Here is a 24,009-nt window from a genome sequence, read left to right on the forward strand (position 1 = left end):
ATGTATATATATACATATATATATATATATGTGTATATTTATATGTGTATATATATAAATGTATATATATATATATGTATATATATATATATATATATATATATATATATATATATATATATATATATATATATATATATATATATATATATATATACACATATACATATAAAACAAAAATAAAATTTGTAAAAGTTTGGTTTTAGGTCACAGAAAAACAAGATATAGAATTACATGAAGAATATCAAAAAAATATTTCTCCTGATATTTCTCTCAATGACAACTATAATCCAGTTAATGTTAACTTTACTTTAAAACAAGACAATGAAATTAAATTGTTGGTTGAAAGGCTTCTAAAGGATAAATTAGGTGTCTATGCTTTCCTTGTAACACGATTTTTAGAAAAGAAGTCACGAAAAAACACTATGTCAATAAAAAACACAGCAATGGCTAGTATAAGGTAATCATATAGATTATTATTTTGTTGAGCAGCAAAAGTTAGGATGATGAATTAATAAAAATAAATATAAACTAGTTTTATTTTATAGGTTTGGGATTTCACCTGCTGCAACTGCAGCAATTGCTACAAGTTATCTGCAAGATTTAATTGAAGCAGGATTTCTCACCCCTGAATACTCTTACCTTGCTTGTGATCCTTCTAAGTTAATGAGAGCGAGAAAAAAAGTCATGGTAGTAGCAAAGAATAATGACCATTTCAACCTTCCAAAAGCAGATAATATTGGCATTTACTTTGATGGAAGAAAAGATTCAACAAGAGCGATGATAAATGATTCAAATGGACAGCTACATCCTATTATTATCAAAGAGCAACACATTACTGTGACTATAGAACCTGGTGGTCGATATCTAGGTCATTTTACTCCAAATGCACATACTCATTCAGATAAGCCAGCTAAAAAGATTGCTGAAGGTGTTTATAATTTGCTACAACAATATAATCTTACTGAATCATGTTTAGTACTTGGAGCTGACAGTACTTCAATTAACACCGGCTGGAAAGGTAGTGCTATAACACATCTTGAAAAGCTGTTAGGTCACAAATGCCACTGGGCCATATGCATGCTTCATTCAAATGAGTTATTTTTGCGTCACCTAATAGAAGGAATTGATGGACTAACATCATGTAGTACTGGCTTTGTAGGTCCTGTGGGAAAATGTCTTGCTGATGTTAATAAAATGGAGTACAATCCTCAATTTAAAGCTCTTCCAGAGGGAGAGAGCTTTGTTGACATTCCAGAAACAATACTAAAAAATATGTCAACAGATCAAAAGCAAACCTACAAGTTATGCAAAGCAGTTAAGATCTGCGTATTACCACCTAATCTTAGAGAAATTCAATGTGGCCCCCTAAGTCATGCCAGATGGCTCACTACTGGCATGAGAATAGTCTATATGTGGACAAGGAAACATGACTTAACTGATTAGAATTTGAAAAATCTTGAGTTACTTGTCTTATTTTGTTTACAATTTTACTTTTAACTTTTTTTTGACATAAAAGTTAAAGACAGACTTGAAGATGCTTCCAATCACATTCTGTCTCAATTGAGAATTCTTAGAAATCAAACTGTTATAGTAAGAGAAATTTTGACTCCCTACATCCAGCTAGGCGCTTGGTATGCGAACCATGAAAGTTTATTAATCTCTTTATTATCTAGTAATAATGCAGAAGACCGCAACTTTGCAGTTGACCGAATTTTGGAACAAAGGGGTAATGATATCCTTGGAGACATGCGAATCAGACCAAGAAAAACACCTAAACTGAACTTTGCAGCAACTACTCTCAAAGAGCTAGTCAAATGGGAAAATGGTGTAGTACAAGAACCTGTTTTTACTTGTTCGCTCACTAAAGATAAGTTAATAATGCTAAGATTGACACCTCTAATAACTCCTTCTGTTAAAATTCATACTCAAAGTACCGAGCGTGCTGTAAAACAAGTGACAGTAGCATCCATGTCAGTAGTTGGACCAGATGCAAGAGATGGATATATTAGAGCTAGAGCTCAACATAGAGAGTTGCTACCTGTTTTTAAAACAAAGAAAGAAATTTTAATAAATTTTCAATGTCAATAGATTTGAAAGATATCTTATTTTATTTATTGTTTTTTTAATAGTGTTATAGTAGTGTTATCAAAATATTATTTGGGTAAGGTGGGATAAACCTTCTGTTTATTGAGGAACCGCATCACTGGCACCACCTTTATTTCTAATGAAACAAAAAAAAAAAAACTGTTATAAGTAAATTTGTTAATCATTAAAACCTAATTGAAAATTGAAGACCCCCTCCCCTAAAATGTCCAGAATCTGCATTGCTGGTAGGATTCATGCAAGATAATGACTTTGAAACAAGTATAAAAAAAATTGCAACTGGTCTAAAAACATTATTTGCATTTAATATTTCATCGCAATGAGAAAGAAGAACATGTAAAACATAAAAAAGGACAAGTGTGACAAATAAGATTTTACTAAATTTTGCAATTTCTAAAAGTGCAAATTTGGGTATCAAAACTTTTTCCAATCAAAAATATTTTTAAGTAAACCCTATTTAAAATTTGATTTTACATAAGAATACACCTTTTCTTAAGCTTTTAGAAGAAAAAAAATTTTTCGCTGTACCCTAGTGGTCAGCTAATGCAAAACAATATCCGAGCATAGCAAAATTTGCTAAGACTTGTTTATCATCTCCAGGAAGTAGTGTGTATAGTGAGTGGCTATTTTTGGAAACAGGTATAATTTACAAGGAAAAGCAGAATCATTTGCTTTCAGCAAATGAGAAAAAATTATTTTCATTCACCATATTTTACCACCAATAGATTTCAAGTATTAAACTCGTTTTAAATAAAAAATTTTGTGATTAATAGAATCTTATAAATATAATATATTTATTACTTGATTAAAATGTTTTCATTTATAGTAAATATAGTAATATAATCTCTAATGCAAATTTTTTCATGTTCTAGTATTCGGCCAAATAGTTTGCAATATTCGGCTGAATACTGAACTGTATAAAATGTACACTGAATACCAAATAATAGCTAATATTTGTGGCATCTCTAGTTTATATGCCGGAGGGCTTGCCATACGCTTTGTAATTCAATACATTTGTGCTTTTACTGGTTTAAGGCTACATAAGTGTTGACTAAACAAGTTTAAATTAAAAAACTTGTAAAAGTTAATAAAGGTTTGTTACAAAATACACGCTGATATAAAACTTGAAAAACTCTGAAGTCCCAGAGTATAATCAACTTTTATGACAACAGGATTCTGGACTCCGGGTAAAAACAGGGACTCCTAGATTCCAAACTACAACTTTGCACCCCTGATTCCATATCATTTTTAATTTAATTGAATCATAAAGTTATAACATAAAAAAAAATCAATTTGTTTAAAAAATAAACAACTTACACCCACAAAATCTAAATTATATTTTGTACCAAGAAAAACCAAATAACTTTGAACAACATTACTGCTATACACATCAGAACCTTTTATTGCAATACCACTAATACTCATCACATGTTTCATATCAATTTGTATATACAGATCTATGTTATGAGAAGACCAAAAATTACCAGACCCATAATACATGCGTGCTTGTGATTTAACAACACTTGAGTTTGCACTTATAGAAATCTGTGAGTCTAGAATTATTTGACTTTCCATTCCAATTTCTTCTAAAGGGTCTGCATAAAATGAAGTTAAAACAACTTAACAAAGTCACTGAAATAAATGAAACAAATAAACAAAGAATTAGATAAAAAAAATTAAAAAATTAGACAATAAAAAAAGTTAAATTTTAATTTGTAAGAATATGTTTATGTTAAGTATGTTTAAAAAGTAATCACTTAATCTAAATCTCCTAATTGTCTTATTAAAAAAAGGGTCAACTACGTATTGATTACAAACTTGTACTACACTTCAAGATTTATCATATTTTTTAAAAGTAAACTGCTTTACTACTAAAAAAAAATATTTTAGTATAAAAATTTATAACTTGATATTTACTTTTCATTAAAAATTTTTAATAAATTAAAGAAATGGTACAACTTTAATTTTTAATACTTAGTAATTTACTTGCAACATTAATAAATGAAATATAAATAGAATTTAAAAACTTTAAAATCAGGCTACTTATCTAATTACTTAAAAATTTTGAATTTAATTATAAAATGTATTCAAAATTTCAATAAAATTTATAAACAACATTCAAAAACTTTTACAATTTACTTTTTTAAAAACCTTTCAAAAGACTTGTTTTAAAAATAATTTTCATATTTAAAATAATTTTTAATTACTTAAACAAACACATATGCAAAAATAAAATCCCAACCCACTGAATTTTTATCTTTAAGTCTAAGAAAATTAAAGTCTAAAATTATTTGACTTTTCGTTTCAAATTTTTCATGGAAAAAATTAAAACTCTGATATAAAATCTCCCATTTAACTGTGGGTAAGGGAAAGAGGAGTTCTAATCCTCTTAGTAGTAGCATCACAATAAATATACTCAATTCCGATTAATGTTTTTCTAGCAAAACAGGATGTTAGGAAGACATCTGGTTGTAAAAATTTGTTTTACCTCTTTGATAATGTCATATTTAAATTAAAAAATGACATAAATGAAACCTCTCTAAACCACACATGATGAAATTCAGACATTAAAAAATTAATAATAAACAAGTTTTATATGCACTATATATTATACATTACATTTTTTTTTACTGCTCTTTAACAAGTGGATGTTAATGTTGATGAAGAAAATTCCAAAGCATTGAAATTGAAAGGAATAAAAAAAGCATTGAAAGGAATAAAAAAAGACAAATAAAAATTTTTAAGGAATGAAGGAACAGTTACAGTAAAAGGATGTGACTTTGCTGAATGAAAATTCACAATAATATGTGTGTTGGTAAAAGAAACAAGAGATGATAACTTGCTTGTGCATCAATTGTTTTAGTAATTGTTATACAAAGAGAAAGAGTTTTAATTATACAGTGTGACAAGGACAAACTTTTTAAGTCTTAGAAAAATGGCAAAAATACCATTAAAGCTTGAATAGGTTTTAATGATGCAGTCATAGACAAACTTTTGCAGGAAACTTTAAATCTAATTAGATACCAGAAATTTGTTTGTCTTTCTTTTAATGAGGTCAAGATTTAGGAGGATTATGCTTTTGACAAATATACAAATATAGTTAAAAACTTAGTTACTTTGTTGTACAGGTTATTATTGAATGCAAACTTAAACTTGTTAACTGCCTATCTTCTAGACAACAAGTGTCATTTAATAAAGTATTTTGAATCTACATCAGAATATTTGAAAACATGTTAACTGTTAAATGATTGAAGTTATCTTCTTTAATGCATCACTAATGGATTGGTGTGCTCATTATAGGTTTTATTTTAAACCCCCCTTTAGACTTGCAAATCTTTCCACATTTAATACATTACAAACACAGACACACATGCACAGACATAGACACACACTATTTGCTTTATATTTTTTTTTAAACCTTGAAATAAACAAATACAAGAAAAAAAAATCATACACCTTGCCGCAAATGCATTATTGATATCCTTTTCAAATATTTTATGTGAAACAACTTTATCAAATTTAACTAAATTCTATTTGTCTAAAAATGATTCAGAAATCATTGTTTATATTTAAGTTTCTTGTATCTACATTAGTCATGTGACATTTATTTTATATTTTTTAAGTTCAGAAAAATAACTATAATGTAGAACAAAGACAGCTAGACCAGGGTTTACTTCTATAAACTATGGTTTACAGGGTTTACTTCTATAGACTATGGTTAAACTGATTTACTAACTTAAAAACATGCTTCTTGAGTGGTTATTTATAAATGTAGTTATTTTTACATATTTACCTGCAAAGTAAATATATTTTTGAATATTAGTTTTTATGTTAATTTGTATGGTATGGCAAAACTATTAACTACCTTTTAAAAATTAACATTATTAAAAAATACTTTGACTTTGAAATTAAAAAAATGTTTTGTAAATAGTCATTGATATAAATAGTTTTTAAATTACAATTTAAAAAAAACAATCACTGAAGAACATTTTCAAGAACATAAAAGAACATTCGCTGAAAACTATAGCAAAGAATATTATATGCATTCTTTTATTAAATTTAACAAATGATGACTAATGAATTAAAAAAACACTCTAAAAAAAATGAAAGAAGTTTCTACTTTAGGGTAGAATATGTGATATCACCTTAGTAAGGTATAATTTTCTACTTTCTGAGGTAGAAAATTATACCTTTAAGGTAGAAAATTGCATGACAAATTATTATTTGTAACACAACTCTCTACCTTAGAAGGAGGAAAATTATTCCTTATTAAGAGAATATCACATATCCTACCTAACTTAAAGGTAGAAATTTTATCCTTTTTTTAAAGTGAAACAGTAAACTTTCGGAAATTGTAAATAACTGTTTCCGAAAATAAAAAATTATTGACTTTTAAGAAAAAAATTTATTGACTTATTATAAAAACCTACTATGTCATTCAACACCTTTTTTCTTTTATTTAAATATATGGATCTATATTTTTTTAAAGTTTAATATGGAGTATTCTTCTGCAATTTGTAATGCAAATAACAAATTGCAGAAGAATACTCCATATTAAACAGAAGATGGCTTATCAGAGCCTTGTTTTCCAAGATGCTTGATGCCGCTTGCTGGAAAGCAGCATCTGTTATCCCTATTTTCAAAAATTCTGGAGAGTGATCTGAATCATCTAACTACCGTCCCATTAGTCTTCTTCCTATAATAATCAAAGTTTTTGAATCTTTAATTAACTAACACTTAATCTCTCATCTTTAATCTAATCACTTACTTTCTGATTATCAATCTGGATTTTGATCTTCTTGTTCTACAGCTGATTTGATAACAGTAATAGCTGATAAGTTTTATCGTGCATTCGATAAAGGTGAAGAGGTTAAGGCCATCGCTCTTGAAATTCAAAAGCTTTTGATAAAGTTTGGCATGCTGGTCTTTTCCATAACCTTTCTTCAAATGGTGTATCTGGTAACATCTTTAAGATTATTGAATCCTTTCTTTCTAATCATAGTAAAAAAGTTGTCTTTAACGGACAGCACTCTTTTTCATATTCTGTAACATCAGAGGTTCTTCAAGGTTCAATCCTTGGCCTTATACTCTTTTTTAATTTATATTAACAATCTTCCAGATTTCTCACATTTAAGGTGGCATCGTTCGCTGATGATACTAACATTTATTCTTGTCATGATAAGAAGACAACACTTTCTGATTGCTTGGAGGAGGCATTTGAGCTTGAAAAGGATCTCACTTCTGCTACAGCATGAGGCTCACAATGGCTGATGAACTTTAATTAAGATAAAACTCAATTTTCTTCAGCCAATTGTTATCGCAATACTTTAGATTTTCCTATATTTGTGAACGGTAATGCATTCGATGAGTCGTCTACCCTTCATCTTTCATTCATCATTGCTTCTCTTCCTCTCGTGTTACTCATCATTCAATTAAGTCTCATCCTTTTTCTGTGACTGTTTCTAAGTGCTCCAAAAACTAATATTTCTCTAGTTTTTTTCCTCGAACATCAGTTCTTTGGAATTTGCTTCCTTCATTTTGTTTTCCCTAATTCATATAATTTGCAATCTTTTAAATCGTCTACCAATCGTTATCATGCTCTACAATCTTCATCTTTTCTCATCCAGTAACTTTCAGCTCTAATAGTGGTTGTTTGCAGCCTTGTTGGAAGCAAAGATTTAAAAAAAAAAAAAAAATTCACAAAATGAGTTTTTTGATATTACTTTTTAAACAAACATTATATATTGAAATCCACTACCTACTGATGTTTCTAATGCTATTTTTGTGAATTCTTTTAAAACTAAATTTTTTAAATAACCAACTATGAATAATGAAATTGCTGTCTAATTTTTTTATATGCTCAACAATTCATTCTTTAAATATATTACTAATTTCCCCAGACAAAAACTAGAAATGATAAATAAAACTTAATAATAATTTTTACTAAGCAATTTTTTGAAAATGCTATGAAAAAATTAGTTTAGTGTTTGCAAATTATACACATTCTACTTCTAAAATTTTTTTTAAGAAAAACTAATTAAGATATTTTAAGAATAGACTTGTGAGTTCATAAAACAAGAGATAATAGATCAGGAACATTTCATTTATTTGCCTTGTGTGATTGTGAATGAGTTTGAAAAATTAAAACTTCAAAATAACTTAACTTCATTTCTTTATTTGAAACAAAATAAATTTAAACAAATTCTAAAAAAAATTTGTTTTCATTTTTTATCATTATTAACTTCTTTTAGTTTTCTTATTTTTCTTTTTCTTCTTACTATTTTTATAGAAACTTTATTGATTTTGTCATCATTATTTATTATTTTTATTACTGCTATTTTTATTATTATGATTATTATTATAATTATTATAAATACTATTATTTTTGCTATTACTTTTGCTCTTCTAATGAATTAAGTTATTATTGTTATTATTATTATTTTTTAAATTAATATAATTAATATAATTATTTGGTGTCACTTCTTTGATCAGGTTTCTGCATGAATGACTCCCTCCTTGTCAATCAATTATTTATATTTATTCTTAATAATGATATTATGATTTTATTATTTATAATATTATAGATATTCTTGTTATTATCATTTTTATTATTGTTATTATTATATATTTGTAATTATTTGCAAGTTTATTATGAAGAGAAGTGCAATTAATAGTGCAAATTTATAGTGCAAAAAAAAATGTATATTATTTGTTTAAGACATGATTGGTATATTATTAAAAAAATAAAAAACTTTGGAGATTACTAGATAAAGTCAAAACCTGTAGTTTTTTAAGTTTATAGTGATCAGGCCTTGATGACCAAAATAGGAAAAGCAAAACAAGGTTTTTAAACTTGTTCACAGTAATTTTATTAAGTATATTTTTTTAGTTGATTTTTTTAACTCTCTATAGCATTCAACTGCTATTATAACTTTGAAATAATTTACAGCTCTTATGTTTCACTGTAGTATTTTGTTGTATTTTTTTAATAATGTTTTTATAATCATTAATGAATTTCTGAGATAACAGATTGCATGTTTATTTATTTATTTTAATAACGTTTTTATAAAATGCACTGACATATTAAATAATATTGCAAAAAATATTTATTGCATAAAATAACGTATATGTAATGTAAGCATAATGTATAATCTAACATATACATAATATGTAACTCTTTAAATTTTCAAATAACTTAAACACAAAAACTTTTTTATTTCAATTATTTATTTTCAATTTTTTATTTCAATAACTACAAAAACTTTTTTATTTCAATTAACTGACCATAAAAACCATAAAAACAAAAGTTTTACATATTTTCATAAAACAGCTAAATTAAATCTGTTAAAAACGAGCAGTGTTAAAGTTAGATTAAAACTTAACTATTATTATTTCATAAATGGGTTTTTTAACAAACCTTTGCTTGTTTACCATTGAAGACTTTTCAAAAAAAATCCTTAAGTAAGTTTTAACTAAACCCTAATTGATAACATGACAACATGAAGTCAAAGAAAATATTTAAATACTCACTACTTAAACAACCAAATAATTCAATTCGAAGACATGCGTAACTATATCCAAGAACACGAGGAAAGATTTTTATGCGTAGAGCATTAATAGGATTTAAAAACCACCTGTACACCACTTCATTTTCATTACTTACACCATCAAATATCTACAAAAAAAGTGAAAACTTGATCTGATAAAATGAAAATTTAAAACCAGATACCTTGTAAAACAGTTTTCTGGTACCTTGTAGTATGTCCACCAGAAAAACTGACATACCACCAGACATACCACAAGGTAACCCACTCAAAATTAGAAATTGGTTAAAAAAAAAAGCAATTATTATACTAAGTTTTACCAATAACAGTTAAATCTTTTTTTATTACATTGGTAAATCTTTTTTAATTACATTGAAATACATTTTTATTCAGAAGAGCTTTAACCCTTTTTAAGAATGCAGCATTGTTCTCAATCATTTTGTCTACATAAAAGATAATTACAATTATATTGTACAGTTTAATTTAGCTAATAAGTTGTCTCTTTCTTTTGCATCAAAGACAAAATTACATTTTGCATTGCCATATGGGACAAAATGCCAGGAGCTCCGAAAAGGAAGGGGGCAAAAGGGACAGTTTGTCCCAGGCTGTCCAAGGGGTGCCAAATAAAAATTGGATTATTTAAAAAAAAAAAAACGCAAAAAAGTCAATTACTGATAATATAGGAAAATTTAAAAAAATAGTGGCACCAATCAACCACACCAGCTGGGACAATTTTTATTAGCAAGATATTTAACATCGGGACCATGGACCAATGTTAAATATTTTGCTAATAAAAAATAATAATACAGAATAAATTTAAAAAATTATATTTTTTAACTTTATTTAAGTTCATGTAAATTTTTAGAAAAAAACATTAAATCAATATTTTCAAGCTCAATAAAAGAATTTGTCAATTTATTGATTTTATTGATGAAAGCAGAACATGAATTTAAAATTAAGAACCTATCTGTCATAAATAAACCACACTATTGGTCTTTTCCATCTTCTATTAGATTTTGCATTGTTAGGTATGCATAAATCCGTTTTTTACAGTTTTTTTTGGCCAAATTAAGTGCCACACTTTTTGAAGATTTTTTAAGAATGGCATAGTATGAACATGTTTTGCTGTGTTAATTTTTAGAAATATGTTATACATAGATATTTTTTAAATACTATAACAGTTTAACTTCAATTTTAAGATTTGGTACACATTTTTTAAAATCTTATTAATATCGAAATCTTTGTTGTACTTACTCCTTATTTATTTTGAAAAAATGCTAAGCCATTTTGTTAACCATCTTTAAAAACCTTTTTTCTTACTACTTGCTAAATTTCATTAAGAAAAAAGCTTGCACAGATACCTTACTAACTCATCTAAAATAGGTACACATTGTCAGCTTTAATAACGCTATTCACTCAGGTGGGGAGGGATTAATATTTTTTACTTTTACCCATCCAATTTCAGGTATATCGATCATATTTGATGCTTGTTTTGTAGAATATTTACATACATGCAAAAAAAATCCAAAATTTTAATAATAAATTAGTATTTGTTGAAAAAAAAAGTTTAAATATTTTAATGGGTTTTGCAGACATACTTAAAATGATTTTTATACAAATTTTAAATATTGTCTTTTTTAAGAGCTTTCTTTTAATACTATGTAATATGCATTAGGGTGGTCCTTACAACAACTTTTTTTTTAAATGTCTACTCTCACCCTCTAAATGTGTTCTATATAATAAAATAATACTAGAATTTTTCAAAAATATATCATGTTGGGTCTCAAAAGGAGCGAAATTATATAAATATTTTAAAAATAATCATTATTTTATAAAAAATATTAGGAAAAAAAAATTATCATAAAAAATTTTGGTAAAAATGCATATTTTTAGTTTAAAAATGCCATTTTGTAGACAGTGAAATCTAAAAAAAATAATTTTTTTTATAAACTGATGATTACTTTTGAAGTTTTAATATAATTTCGCTTCTTTTGAGACCCAACATTATATACTTTTAAAGAACTTTTTTTTTGATAACTATAGGGAAACATCTGATGTTTAAAGGTCTTGAGCTACCCCTGAAAATATTTTTTTTTTCCCAAAAATTGTTTAATTCTAGTATCATTTTATTATATAGAACACATTTAGTGGGTGGGAGCAGACATTCAAAAAAAAAAGTTGTTTTAAGGACCACCCTAGCATGCATTTTAATAAAGTTAAAAAAGTTAAGACATTTTAAATTAAAAAAAACTCAAATTTGGTCACAGTTTCTACTACAAGTTCATATATCAAAAACTTGGTACTTAAAATCTGATAAAATTTTATGGAACTGTACAATTTTTATTTTAAGTTTTTTTACTTTAAAATACTGTATTGAAGCTTATTCAATAACATAGCAGAACTCAGACAATCTACAATTTTATCTATTGATACCAGTGACTTTATGCTATGCTTTGAATTTATAATCAATTATCTTAAATGTTACACAGTATTGAAAATCTGGACATTGGTTGCTAATTGAGGAAACTTCCATATACAGATATTTTATGCATGATGAGACCTTTTGATTTTCTTTGTCAATTTTTATGCAATTTGTCGATTGGACAAACTAATATCTTTATAAGCAACAACTTCTGCTTTTTCTTTCTCATTCAACACCCATTTGTGTGGCATTGTAACAATTAAATAACAAATATTGTTTCAAAATACATAAAACTTTGATATAGAACAAACAAATCAAAATCTTACTCAAACTTCAACTTTTTTGAAATGTTCAAAACAAAGTGATGGGTTTATGGAAATTTTGCATGTATATATACCGGATTTTAAAAACATTCTAGAAAATTTAGTTTTAACTGTTTCAAAAACACATAAAATTGTCATAAATCCACTTCTTTGCAATAGATCTAAAATAAAATAAATATAAGTTTTTTGTTTAATTTTATAAATAACTTCTGCATAAAATTATGGAACTATAGAAATTTCGCTGAGTGTATATTTTTTTAAATCTAGTATGGCCATTGTGCCACACAATGAGTTTTAGAATAAAAAAAAAAGCTATATTAATTATAATTAAAAAAAAATTAAAAAACCTTATTAACACCCATAAAACAAAAATAAGTTTTTAGGCCATTTCAATATAAAATCATTTATTTCAAATAAATTCTAGATGTTTGAAAAATTAGTACCAGTGCAACTTGAATTTTTCTGAAAAAATTGGTTTTTTATTGATTGTTTTTTCAGTTTTTGCATAAACCACAAATTCTTGCACTGTTTTTACTGCACATTCTGCATAAATATTGGATCTTGCAGTGTTTATAACAGTTTCTTAATTACACCAGTATCTTAAAAAAGATTTTTTCACTTTTGCATACTGGTTAACTGCAGCTAATAAAACTTCATAGTTTGTTCTATTATAATAGTGATTGGAAAAGCAGATATTCATCCATTCACCAGTATTAAAATTGCATGCTAGTTGCAGTTGCTGCCGATGTTCTGGCAATAAAATTAATGCTAGTAATGCTACAATTCCTCTTAAATTCCATCTAGCATTAATAATATTTGGAAGAGTCTTAAAATTAATTTTGGCAAAATCTTTTTTTTTCCATATAATATCTGTAATTATGCCCAAGCTCACACATAAACTTTATGTCATCACACCATACCACTCCTTGTATGCTGATGATTGAAATTGATTGTTTGAAATTTTTATCCAAGACATCATAATTTTGTATCCGTTTATCAACAAAAAAAAATTTATATTTGGTGACAATGTTTTGCCTCCAAAAATTTTATCCTTCAATAACAATTCTAACACATAATGCTGGCAACCAATATATTGTGGAACATCCAAATTTCTGGCTATAAACTCTTTTTTTAAATATGCTACAATACCACCTTTTGCACCAGTGTTTGTGTTTGTTGTGTTAAAAATAATCACTTTTATTACTTCCCATAAATTAAATTCATTTAAAAAATTAATCAATGGTGAAACAATTGTTTTGCCTTTGCTTAATCTTCAAGCCATCAAAATATGGTCCCCATAAAGATTATTTTATATGTATGATAAGCTTCTATTATAACTGCTTTGTAAATACTTGACTGTGTTGGAGGTAAAATATTAATACCTTCTTCTTACAATTGATGATATTGTCAAAGCTAAGTACCAACCATATTTTGCTCTAGTGTGTACTTAGCTTTACATTCTTTACTAAAGACACAGCTAAAGCAGTGGAAGCGTTTCTTTTTCTTTTAAGTCAACTGAGACTGCTAGTAGATGGGGCACAATCATCATCTGTCTCTCTTTCACTGTTTCAGCAAAACCAGTCAGTGATTTACTGCATGGTTTTGCTGAAAACAGTTACTTTATTTTTGATACATTTAGATGGATGAGATAGAACAATCTTTGAAGTAACATATCCTACTTTCCCATTACTTTCAATTTGCACTTTATAAAATTTTTTTTTTTCAGTACTCAGCCATACACCTTTTTTATTTGTAATATCAAATAATATTTCATTAGAGTAGCTGATGTTGATTATCTGTGCCTTCTGATCTCTGTGGTATTTATTTACCAAATTTTCAACTTTTCTTGAAAATGATTTTTCTGTTATCGCTGGAAAAGTTAGTTTGGTCCATAATGAAATTAATTCACAGATGATAACTTTGAATCTTTCAAAAATAGATTTCTCTAAAGAGGCCAAGTAAGTTAACCTTCCTAAAACAACTAGTACATTTGGAATTAGCTTGTCAAGTGGTTCTTTAATATTATTGATTACATTAAAGTTTTGCAAGATGATTTTATCCATGTGAGGTTCTGCACTACAAGCAATCAGCTGTAAACCACCGCAATATAGAAGATAATCAAACAATGTTTTGTCAGTAGGCAGCAGACAACGCTGATCATAATATCATAACTTTTAATGGAAAAAGAACTTTCCACAGGATAGGCATAGTATCCATGTCAGACAAACTGCTATGCTCAGCAACACAAAAAGTTGCTCGAATTAAAGGTTATCTGAAAAATACCTTGTTCACAAATGACCACAACATCCCAATCCACCAATATAACAGTATGTATATAAAAGGTCTTGCACAAATTACTTTGAGCCCAGTTTAGGAATTGAAAAAACCTCTGGTTTAAAAACCTTTTGTAGTATTCTTTAAAGATTTTTCAAGATATTTCCAAATCAACACCAAACTGGTCCGGATTTATGCAAGATCTAACCCAAAGAAATGCAGCTTTTCTAAAGTCAACAATATCATTCCTTCCAATAATGGATTTGAATCCGAATGATGAACATTGCATCTTCTCTATATTGAAATTTATTATCAACCAAGTCAAAACCATGAATATTAAAGTGCCCTGTATCACATTTGACCAACCTTTGTGGCTAAAAGCAGTAGGTATCATAGAGTAATTAAAGTTGCCAGTTGTAGCCAGACTTGGAGGTTTTTACATAAAAATGAGCTTTCTGAGTACTGTTGGGAAACTTTTGAAAGGGTCTGGTTTAGAAGAACTTTTAGCTGAAGTATACACAGGAAGCAGTGTAGACCATAAAATATCTGGAAAAGCTGTGTCAAGAGCTTTGCGAGCTCACCTATTAACAGACTCCTGCTTGATATATACACTTTTTGAAGAAATTGAATTCTGAGATCAAGGTACAGATAGATCACTAATCAAAGAATTATTAAAATATGGACACGATAAGACTTTTCCGATAGAGGGAATTTTTGTGAATCTGAAACGATGATTTAAATTGACCAGCGATTAGCAGAAAAAATTATTAACATTGAACAAGAATCTAGAACATCAAAGCTTTGACTTCTTTACCGATATTATATAAATTTGATAAAACTCTACATTGTTGCAGGAATAACATCAAGTTGGAATCTACATATACAAATGATGCTAGAGATGCTAATTCTTTTTGAAGCTTGTGGTCATATAAACTATTATATGTCAGCAAGATTATATTCTCAACAGATGATATCCGTGACTTGAAGATTGTTTTAATCACAAGAAATATGCTGCACATTGCAGTGAACGTTACTGGGGCGCTCTGTGGATGGACTTGATTATAGAGCAGATGCTCATACGATCCATCAAGAGCAGAGGAGAATGATGGTTATGAAATTCAATCAACTAAAAATGCTGAAAATGCAAGAAGATTTGTCAAAAAAACAATGTCCTGATATCGAAATTAAAGAAAATGTTGCTCAGGTTTCTAAAGAAATATTTATGGCAAACATAACAAACAAAAGCCAATTTATCAAGATACTTTCGCACTGTTTAAAAAATGACGGGAACACTGTTCTCATTCGCCCAGGCAATGCTGATACAACCATTTGATCAACAGCATTAGAATTTGCTTCATTAAACTCTAAAAAATAAATTATTGTGGTTGCTAATGACACAGATATTTTTGTTAAACTTGTTCACCATTGGCAAAAATAAATGGGTAATATTAGTTTCTACGAACATCGCCTGCATAAAAGATGGAGCATGAATGCATTAAGTCCAACTGTGAAAAATATAAAGAAAGACTTTCTGTTTATCCATGCTATGAGTGAATGTGATACAAAATAATTTTGAACTTATTGTTAAAATCAAAATCTTTGCAGCAGATATAGGCAACACTTATGGACGTTTGGGCAGATAAAAAAGATATTGGTAAGGTGGAGAAAAAAACCATTTGCAATAATGTATGGCAGAAATCAAAATGATACCTCAGTTCTCTTAGGTAATAAACCATTCAATTCAATATTATCAGTCAGAGATAAATTAACTCTTCAAACACAGTGGTATGCAAATGTATTTAAATGTATATTTTAAATTAAAACTAAAAAATTATAAATTTTTTTAAATACAAAAAATATCTTGAAATGGCATGCAAGGGATTAATTGAGCCAGCTAAGTTGCCACCATTGAAGCAAACAGCTTATTAACATGGATTAGAGTGCATTTACAGGTAAGCTATAATATTAATTCAACTTGCTCCGGACCCCAATATCCACTTCAATTATGGGTTTCTATTGTTATTTTAGGTTGTTTGGAAAATACTAGAATCATTCCAGTTTATGCCAAAGGTTAGGGGATGGCAGTCAAAGGTAGGTACATTATCACAGATTTGGATATTGTCTGACAACTTACTTCATATCATTAGATGTAAATGCAAAGATAATTCTAAAAATTAGTGCACAAAAACGGATTTTTATTTTCAGAAGCATGTGGGGAATATCAAGGAAAAATGTGTGCGAACCTGTATAACATAAGTATTACGGTAATGTAACAAAAATGTACTACAGTGCAAAATTAATATAGTAAAAAATATGTCAAAGAAAATGTTTAATTAACTTATTACCAATTCTTTACCCATCATATTTTTATAACTAGTGACATAGTCAAGCGAGGACTAAGGCAAAAGTGATGAAAGGGACAACGAAGAAGTATTCAATAGAAATTTTTTTACATTTATAACTTTTAATTTTTAATTATTTCACTTTTTTAAATTAGTCAAAAATTAAAATCAAAATAATTTTTTATTAATGTGATATAAATATAAAACATAAAGTGAAATTCGGCATTATGGAAAAATGTCAATAATTCATTCAACAAGGGGTTTTTTTACGTGTTACTTTATGATATTACGAGAGTATGCGCCAAATTTCAGCTTAATTAGATTTTTTTCTAAGTAATTGATTTATTTTAACTAAAATGACTGTATTATTTGTATTTAGGTGAAGTAACAAAACTTGAAGCATACATGAGAGGAGGAATAATAGATTTATCCTTATTATTGACATTGTTAAAGATTCTCAAAAAATCTTTGGGGCCTAATTTTTGAGATAAAACACGTGATTTTGTGACCTGAGAATAGCAGGCTTTGACATTAGACAAAACTTTTTTACAATAGTTTCTAGCAATAGTAAACAGACGTCTGTTTTCTGGAGAATTGTTTTGGCAATAGATACAGAAGTTCTGGTTATAATTGGAAACTACAGTAGCACAATGAAAGGAAAACCATGAAGAGTGAGGCTTGACTTAAAATTGTTGAGGGAAATACAAGATTCCATGCCAGCTTGGATCCAAGAATTTACATAAGAAGCCCATTTGTCAGCAGGAAGACAAAAGATTTCTACCCAAAGACCATCACAAAGAAAATTACGGAAAGAATCCTAGTCAGCTTTAAGGAGGTTGTAAGAGGTAAAATGATAGGGGGATTCTGATGATGAAGAAGAATAAGATAACAGTTTTAGAGAGATCAAACCATGATCAGAACCACCTAAGGGTGAATGTGGAGAAACTAAGCACTGACTAGGATCAGAAACAAGATGTAAGTCAAGTAGGTAGGTAAATGGTATGGATTTTCTGGATAGCCAGTTGAAAAGTTGACTATTTATGTTAGAAATTGAGACAAGCGAAAGTTGTGAGCCTAAACACCTGCAGAGTCACTGACACTAGAATCAAGCCATTCAAAGTGATGAACATTAAAGCCACTAACAACAGCAATATTGGCCAAAGGATGAAGAAAGAGGGCTTTATCAATTTGGAAAAACTACTTTGAAGACCATGAACTTTAGTGATAGATTAAAAGAACTTGGTGATGACGATGGTTTTTTGTGTTTTATAGTTTTTGTACTTTTTTACTCATTTTTGGATTTGTTAAAGAACTTGACTCAAAGCACAGCTAGTATTTAGTACACTATTTGAAAGTCCAAGCTATTGCCTCATTACTACTAACAAACTCTAAGCTCTAACAAAGGGCTTAAGATGAGGCCTTGGCAATGTACACCAAAAGTACAAACAGGAACACTATTCATGCGCAACATGACATTTTAAATATTCTGATACTTTACAGCTGTTGAAGGCAGCGTGGAAAATAACGGGCAGTCAACGGTCACTGACCGCCCAAAATGACTGAAATTGCTATTTTGACCTCTCAAAACGGATTCTTCCCGGTCAAGGTTGACCGGTTGAAAAAAAAAGGAGTTATATAACGTTTAACAAGTTATCAGGATGTCTTTGAAAATGCATATACTAGAATTTCATAAAATGTAAATCTTTGAAAAAAGCTTCTAATATTGTTTTATCGTTTGTACGCTACTTTAAATGGCTTTGCAAGTGAGTATTATAAATGACGTAAACTGTTAATTTATTTTGCTTCACTTATTAAAACTAACTTCATTTTACTGGTGGTGAAATTTTTTTTATTCCTACATTTTATTTATATTTTCTTTATATCATTTTATTTATTTTTCTAATAACTTTTTGCTTCCAATTGCAATAAAAATATGCTTTTATTTTTAGTTTAATTTATCCGTAATCAACAAAACTTACAAATTATCGACTAAGAGCCGCACACCAAGCCCTTTGTGATAAAAAATAAATTTTTCAGATTTCAATAAGTTAAGACTCCGGAAAAAAGTAAGTTCGCATTTGAAATTGTCGAGGTTCTTTGTGTTCTCCGCATTTGGGGTCAAAGCATTCTATGGGTTGACAACACGGTCGGTGAGAAAACTGTTGCTTTCTGAGCAGTTTTGAACAAGTTGTCGTTCGAGTTGCTTTGTGTATCCACGCGGTCGAAGACTATACTTTAAAGACTCTTTGTTCGGTTGACGATGAGTGACTGAGAAGTTAACTTTAATATTTAGATAAATTTAAAACTACCAAATGCCCGTTCGCTTTTTATTTTTCTATTATTGAAATCTTAAAAATATATATATTGTAGTATAAAGTTTCGTTTTAGGTAACATAAATAATTTTGATAATATTTCATAAAACGATTGTCATAATTTTGTTAAATATTAGTTCAGCAACTGCCGGCGAGAGGCATTAATATTATTATCAACTAATTAACATTAGCAGTTAATAAAATGATTTTAAATGAAAATGAATGAAAGATATAAAATGATACAAATGAGATATAAAATGTGCAACCATTTTTCTTTTTCAACGTAGGTAACGACTGAAGTTCTTATTTAACTATTATTTAAAATGAATGTATGTAACTAATAACATTTTCTCCTTTTTTTTCATTTATTTTTCTCGTAACCTTTTCCCGGAATTCCCGAAGTCTTGGCAATGAATGAGTTATTTTTAAATAATTTTCAAATTAACAATTGCGAATTTGCACATTTTTTATATTACTAAATTGTAAGAGAATCGTCAAAGATCAACACTTTAAAATGGAGGCGACTAAAAAGAGACAAACTACACTCTCATTTTTAACACAAGCAGGATCGGAATTAAAACCACCTGTTGAAAAAAAGAAAAAACTCAATAGTAGAAAATTACAGCTAACAACAGTTAAAAAATGGGTAAATACTAATCTTGCAAAATATTATGCAAATGAATGGCTAGAGATCTTTAATAATGGAAATTATATTACAGCATTAAAATGTACTGTATGTCGTCAGTATTCTAAACAAATTGATATTTATAAAGGATATCGCTACACCAGAATGTAACTTCATCGCTACACCAGAAACTTCATCGCTACACCAGAAACTTCATCGCTACACCAGAAACTTCATTGCTACACCAGAATGAAAAAGCGATGAAGGTAGTTGTAGTTGATCATGCAAATGATTTGCCACATCAAAGAGCTTACGAATTAGCAATGAAAAGTAAAGGAATGGATGTAAGCGAACGAAATGATAAATTAAAAGAAAAAAATGCGGCAAACTGATATTTTATCGGGCCTGAAAACCATGACCACGAAAGATCTAAATTTAACAAGAAAAAAATTTGAGGTAGCATACTTTATTGCCAAAGAAGAGCTTCCGCTTAGCGTATACCCTAAAATACTACGTTTGAAAGAAAATCATGGTGTTGAGTTTTGCCAAGCATATAGAAATAAAATAACTTGTGGAACTTTTATTGATTACATTGGATTGAGTTTGTCAAATATTCTCAGAAACAAATTAAAAACACTAAACTACTTCAGTATTTTAATTAATGCATCAACAGATGTATCTGTAATTGAAAAAGAAGCTATATTTATTATCAGTTTCGATCCTACTCCAATAGGAAAGACCGTTGATATGCGTTGAGTGTTCTTTCTATTTCTGATCTTGAATATAGAACATCTGAAGGAGTTTTCAATAAAATCAGTCAATCCCTTGTGAATCAGAAGGTATCGAAAATTTTAAAACTAAATTAGTTGGTTTTAGTGCTGATGGTGCAGCTGTAAATAGAGGAAGTAGGACAAGTGTAAATGAATTACTTCAGAAAAAAATTCCATGGATAACTTTGGTTGGTGTGTTGCACATCGCCTTGAGATAGCGTTAAAAGATAAATTTGCAGAAATAAAAGCGTATAATGATGTCAATAACATCATTTTGAAAATGCATAACATTTATAAAAAATCCCAAAAAAAGTTACGACAGTTAGGAAAGCTTGTTGCTATCCTTGAAGAGGGTAATTCATGTGACAATGCAGGTATTCGCCCCAAAAAGGTATCAGGTATATTGGATTTTTTTTTTCAATTTTATCTATAAAAAATACTTTATAAAATAATATTCTTTATTTCATGCTTTTTTATACAACAAAAGTTCTTTCATCTTAAGTGCTTGAATTTTATGTGCAATCACGATGGATTGCACATAAAATTTAAGCACTTGAGATGAACTTAGACAAATATGGAGTATATATGAAACATCTCGAAAACATGACTGCAGACTTCAGTTTTACTCAAGCAGAAAGAGCAAAGTTTAAAGGGTATCACCATATGTGGGATCATTGATGAATACCTCTTTATATAGCATTATTCATAGAAGTTTTATCGCCAGCAAAGTTGTTATCTTTATCTTTTCAAAGCAACGAAATTGATTCCGTAGTATTATCTAGATTTGTTGAACAAACTAAAAAACAGTTAAGTCGCTTGAAGAAAAAAGAATTTAATGATTTACCAACAGTCAAACGTTTCCTTGCAAAAATAACAAACAACACTGGGAAGTATTCATTCCAGAATGTTGAGCTTTATGACTTTACAAACGCACTAACTTTAGTTAAGAATTCGAAATCAATGATTGTAGCGTTAATTGCCGAACCTATAGAAGAGCGTTTAAAAGCACAAAATACAGTTCCTGATTTGTATGGAATGTTAATCCTAAACACTGGTGGCTGGTTTCAATATAACACCAATAATTCATTTGCTGATGATAGCATCGAAAAATTGTATGACTTTTATAATATGCCGTTACGTTATGCTGGCTTCACTGGGAGTGTAAATAATATGTTAGATGCTTGGCATAACTTAGTTGATTACACTGTCAAATATTTGGCACTGATAAAACTGAGTACCGTAAAGTATGGCATCAAATTTTTTCGAGTTCTATGAAAAAAGATTGGAGTCCAGTTCTACTTCCTGTCGAATTGTTGATTGTATTGTCTGTTTCTAATAGAAAGGTTAAGCGTCTTTTTTCTCTTATGAATAGAATTAAAATTGAAAAACGGCTAAATAATTTAATTCGGGTGTGCACTGATGAAACAAGTAGTGAAAAATTTGATGTGAATCCTACCATTGAATTATGGGCCGAAGATACGTTGCGATAGCCTACACAAGAAAGTTGAAAAATTTATTCAAAAAAAGCAACAACAAAAAAACTATAAAAACATAAATTGATTTAGAATCGTCATCAGACGAGTCTTTAGATTTAAAATCGACTTTCGATGAAACTTTGGGTAATGAATCAGATGAAGCGTATCTTTAAAAAAACATTTTTAAGTTACATTGTATCTTTGGCAATTATTATAGTAGTATTACATAAAACGATACTTGATTAAGTATTTAGTATAAATTATTTCGATATAATATAAAAATGTTTATTTCTTATTATTTAAAAAAATAAAATACAAATAAAAAAGGAATACGAGTTCGTTCATTTTAAAGTATGAAGTTATTTTTTTATTTACAAAGTTTCGTCATGCAAAATAATTACTACAATAAAAGTTTAAGCCAAAAAAACAATTAAAAACTTTGACCGCCCCAAAAAAACAATTGACCGTCAATTTTATGTATTAGCCGGTCAGTTTGACTGCTCAGCTTTGATTTCTCATTTTCCACGCTGGTTGAAGGTATTAGCCATTCTGAGAGCTACAACAGAGTTTGAGGAAGCTGATTTCCAGCAGACCTCAGAACCATATTTTTGAAGTCAGAACTGATTTTTAAAGCTGAACTCTAATTAGAAGATAATAGAATGAATTGCCTCATCATAAAAACAGAAACACAAGCCAAACCCCTGTATTGATCCAGCATTCAACACTCTTAACTGGAAAAAATGTATTATAAATACCTCTACATAAGTCTAATAGAGGAAGTAGGGGTGTGGAGCTGGTCAATGGATAGAATCTGCTTACCCCTTAAGTCTTTGCGTGAGAGGCAAAAATTGAAGAAGGCAGTATCCAGCAGTAGACACAACTAAGAGTCCCAAGGCTCTTAGTTAAATAAAGAGTGTATAATAATTGGGGTGTGCTAAGTCAGAGTTGGCTTGCCTAAGAAAAAGTATCATACAAAGCAAAAGGAGATGTAGTAGGTTGTACTGGGTTAAATGTTACCAGTATCAGGAAAATGTAACTTAACTAGTAGACAAAATATGTACAAATTAAAATAGTCACTAAATTAAATTAGAATAGCTTAAAAAACAAAAACAATAATTCTTTAAAATTTTTTATGCTCTGCATACATGCAAAAATAAAATTAGAATAGCTCAAAAAACAAAAACAATAATTCTATAAAAAAATTGTATCCTCTGCATACATGCAAAAATAAATTATAAAGATATCTATGCTCAATAGGGTGTAGTGAAAAAACTTTTTTTTTGAAATTGAAAATTTAAATATTATTTTCAGATGCCTATAGACATTTTAAGATATATTATTAAAAAAATTTTACCATAACTTCAAAATAAATTACCAAAATGGGGTAATGGGGGGAGTTATTAACAATAGTCATAACTATTAAACACAACATACTTTTGTTAAAACTCAAAAACTGCCATTAAATTTTTATCTATTTCAAAATTATAATTGAAAAAAAAAATTAGTTTATTAGAGATTTTTTAAAGAAAGAGGGACGTTAGCGAAGGGGGGGGGGGCAGTATTGAGTTTTGTTTTTTTGTTTACTATCCTTATTTGCCACATTTATAGCGGGATTAAAATATCGAAAATTTTGGCTTAACCCTTTCAAAAAAATAAAAAAACTATACGAAGATTAGACCTGCAAAACGAGCTTTTTATGGATTATGGACCCAGTTAAATATATATTAAAATATAAATTCATGAAGATCGAAAAAGTTAAGAAATATATATACTCATTTTTAAAATATAAAAATTATATAATCATCTGTTTTTTTG

At 28.4% G+C, this 24,009-nt stretch overlaps 1 protein-coding gene across 3 annotated transcripts in view; it reads right to left on the reverse strand.

The window, feature by feature from the left end:
* LOC136088971 (receptor-type tyrosine-protein phosphatase S-like) overlaps positions 1-24,009 on the reverse strand; it is a 160,937-nt gene that overhangs the window by 103,589 nt on the left and 33,339 nt on the right. For 2 of the 3 annotated variants that reach the window (XM_065814261.1, XM_065814262.1), the window contains exons 4-5: positions 9,637-9,781; positions 3,424-3,701 (exon numbers count right to left, since the gene is read on the reverse strand). In XM_065814261.1, the coding sequence (XP_065670333.1) occupies positions 3,424-3,701; positions 9,637-9,781 (423 nt within the window). Of the gene's footprint in view, positions 1-3,423; positions 3,739-9,636; positions 9,782-24,009 lie in introns of all 3 variants that reach the window. The other variant, XM_065814263.1, reaches the window with a different exon arrangement.

The sequence above is a fragment of the Hydra vulgaris genome, chromosome 12 (assembly GCF_038396675.1).
Source record: "Hydra vulgaris chromosome 12, alternate assembly HydraT2T_AEP".
Taxonomy (NCBI): domain Eukaryota; kingdom Metazoa; phylum Cnidaria; class Hydrozoa; order Anthoathecata; family Hydridae; genus Hydra; species Hydra vulgaris.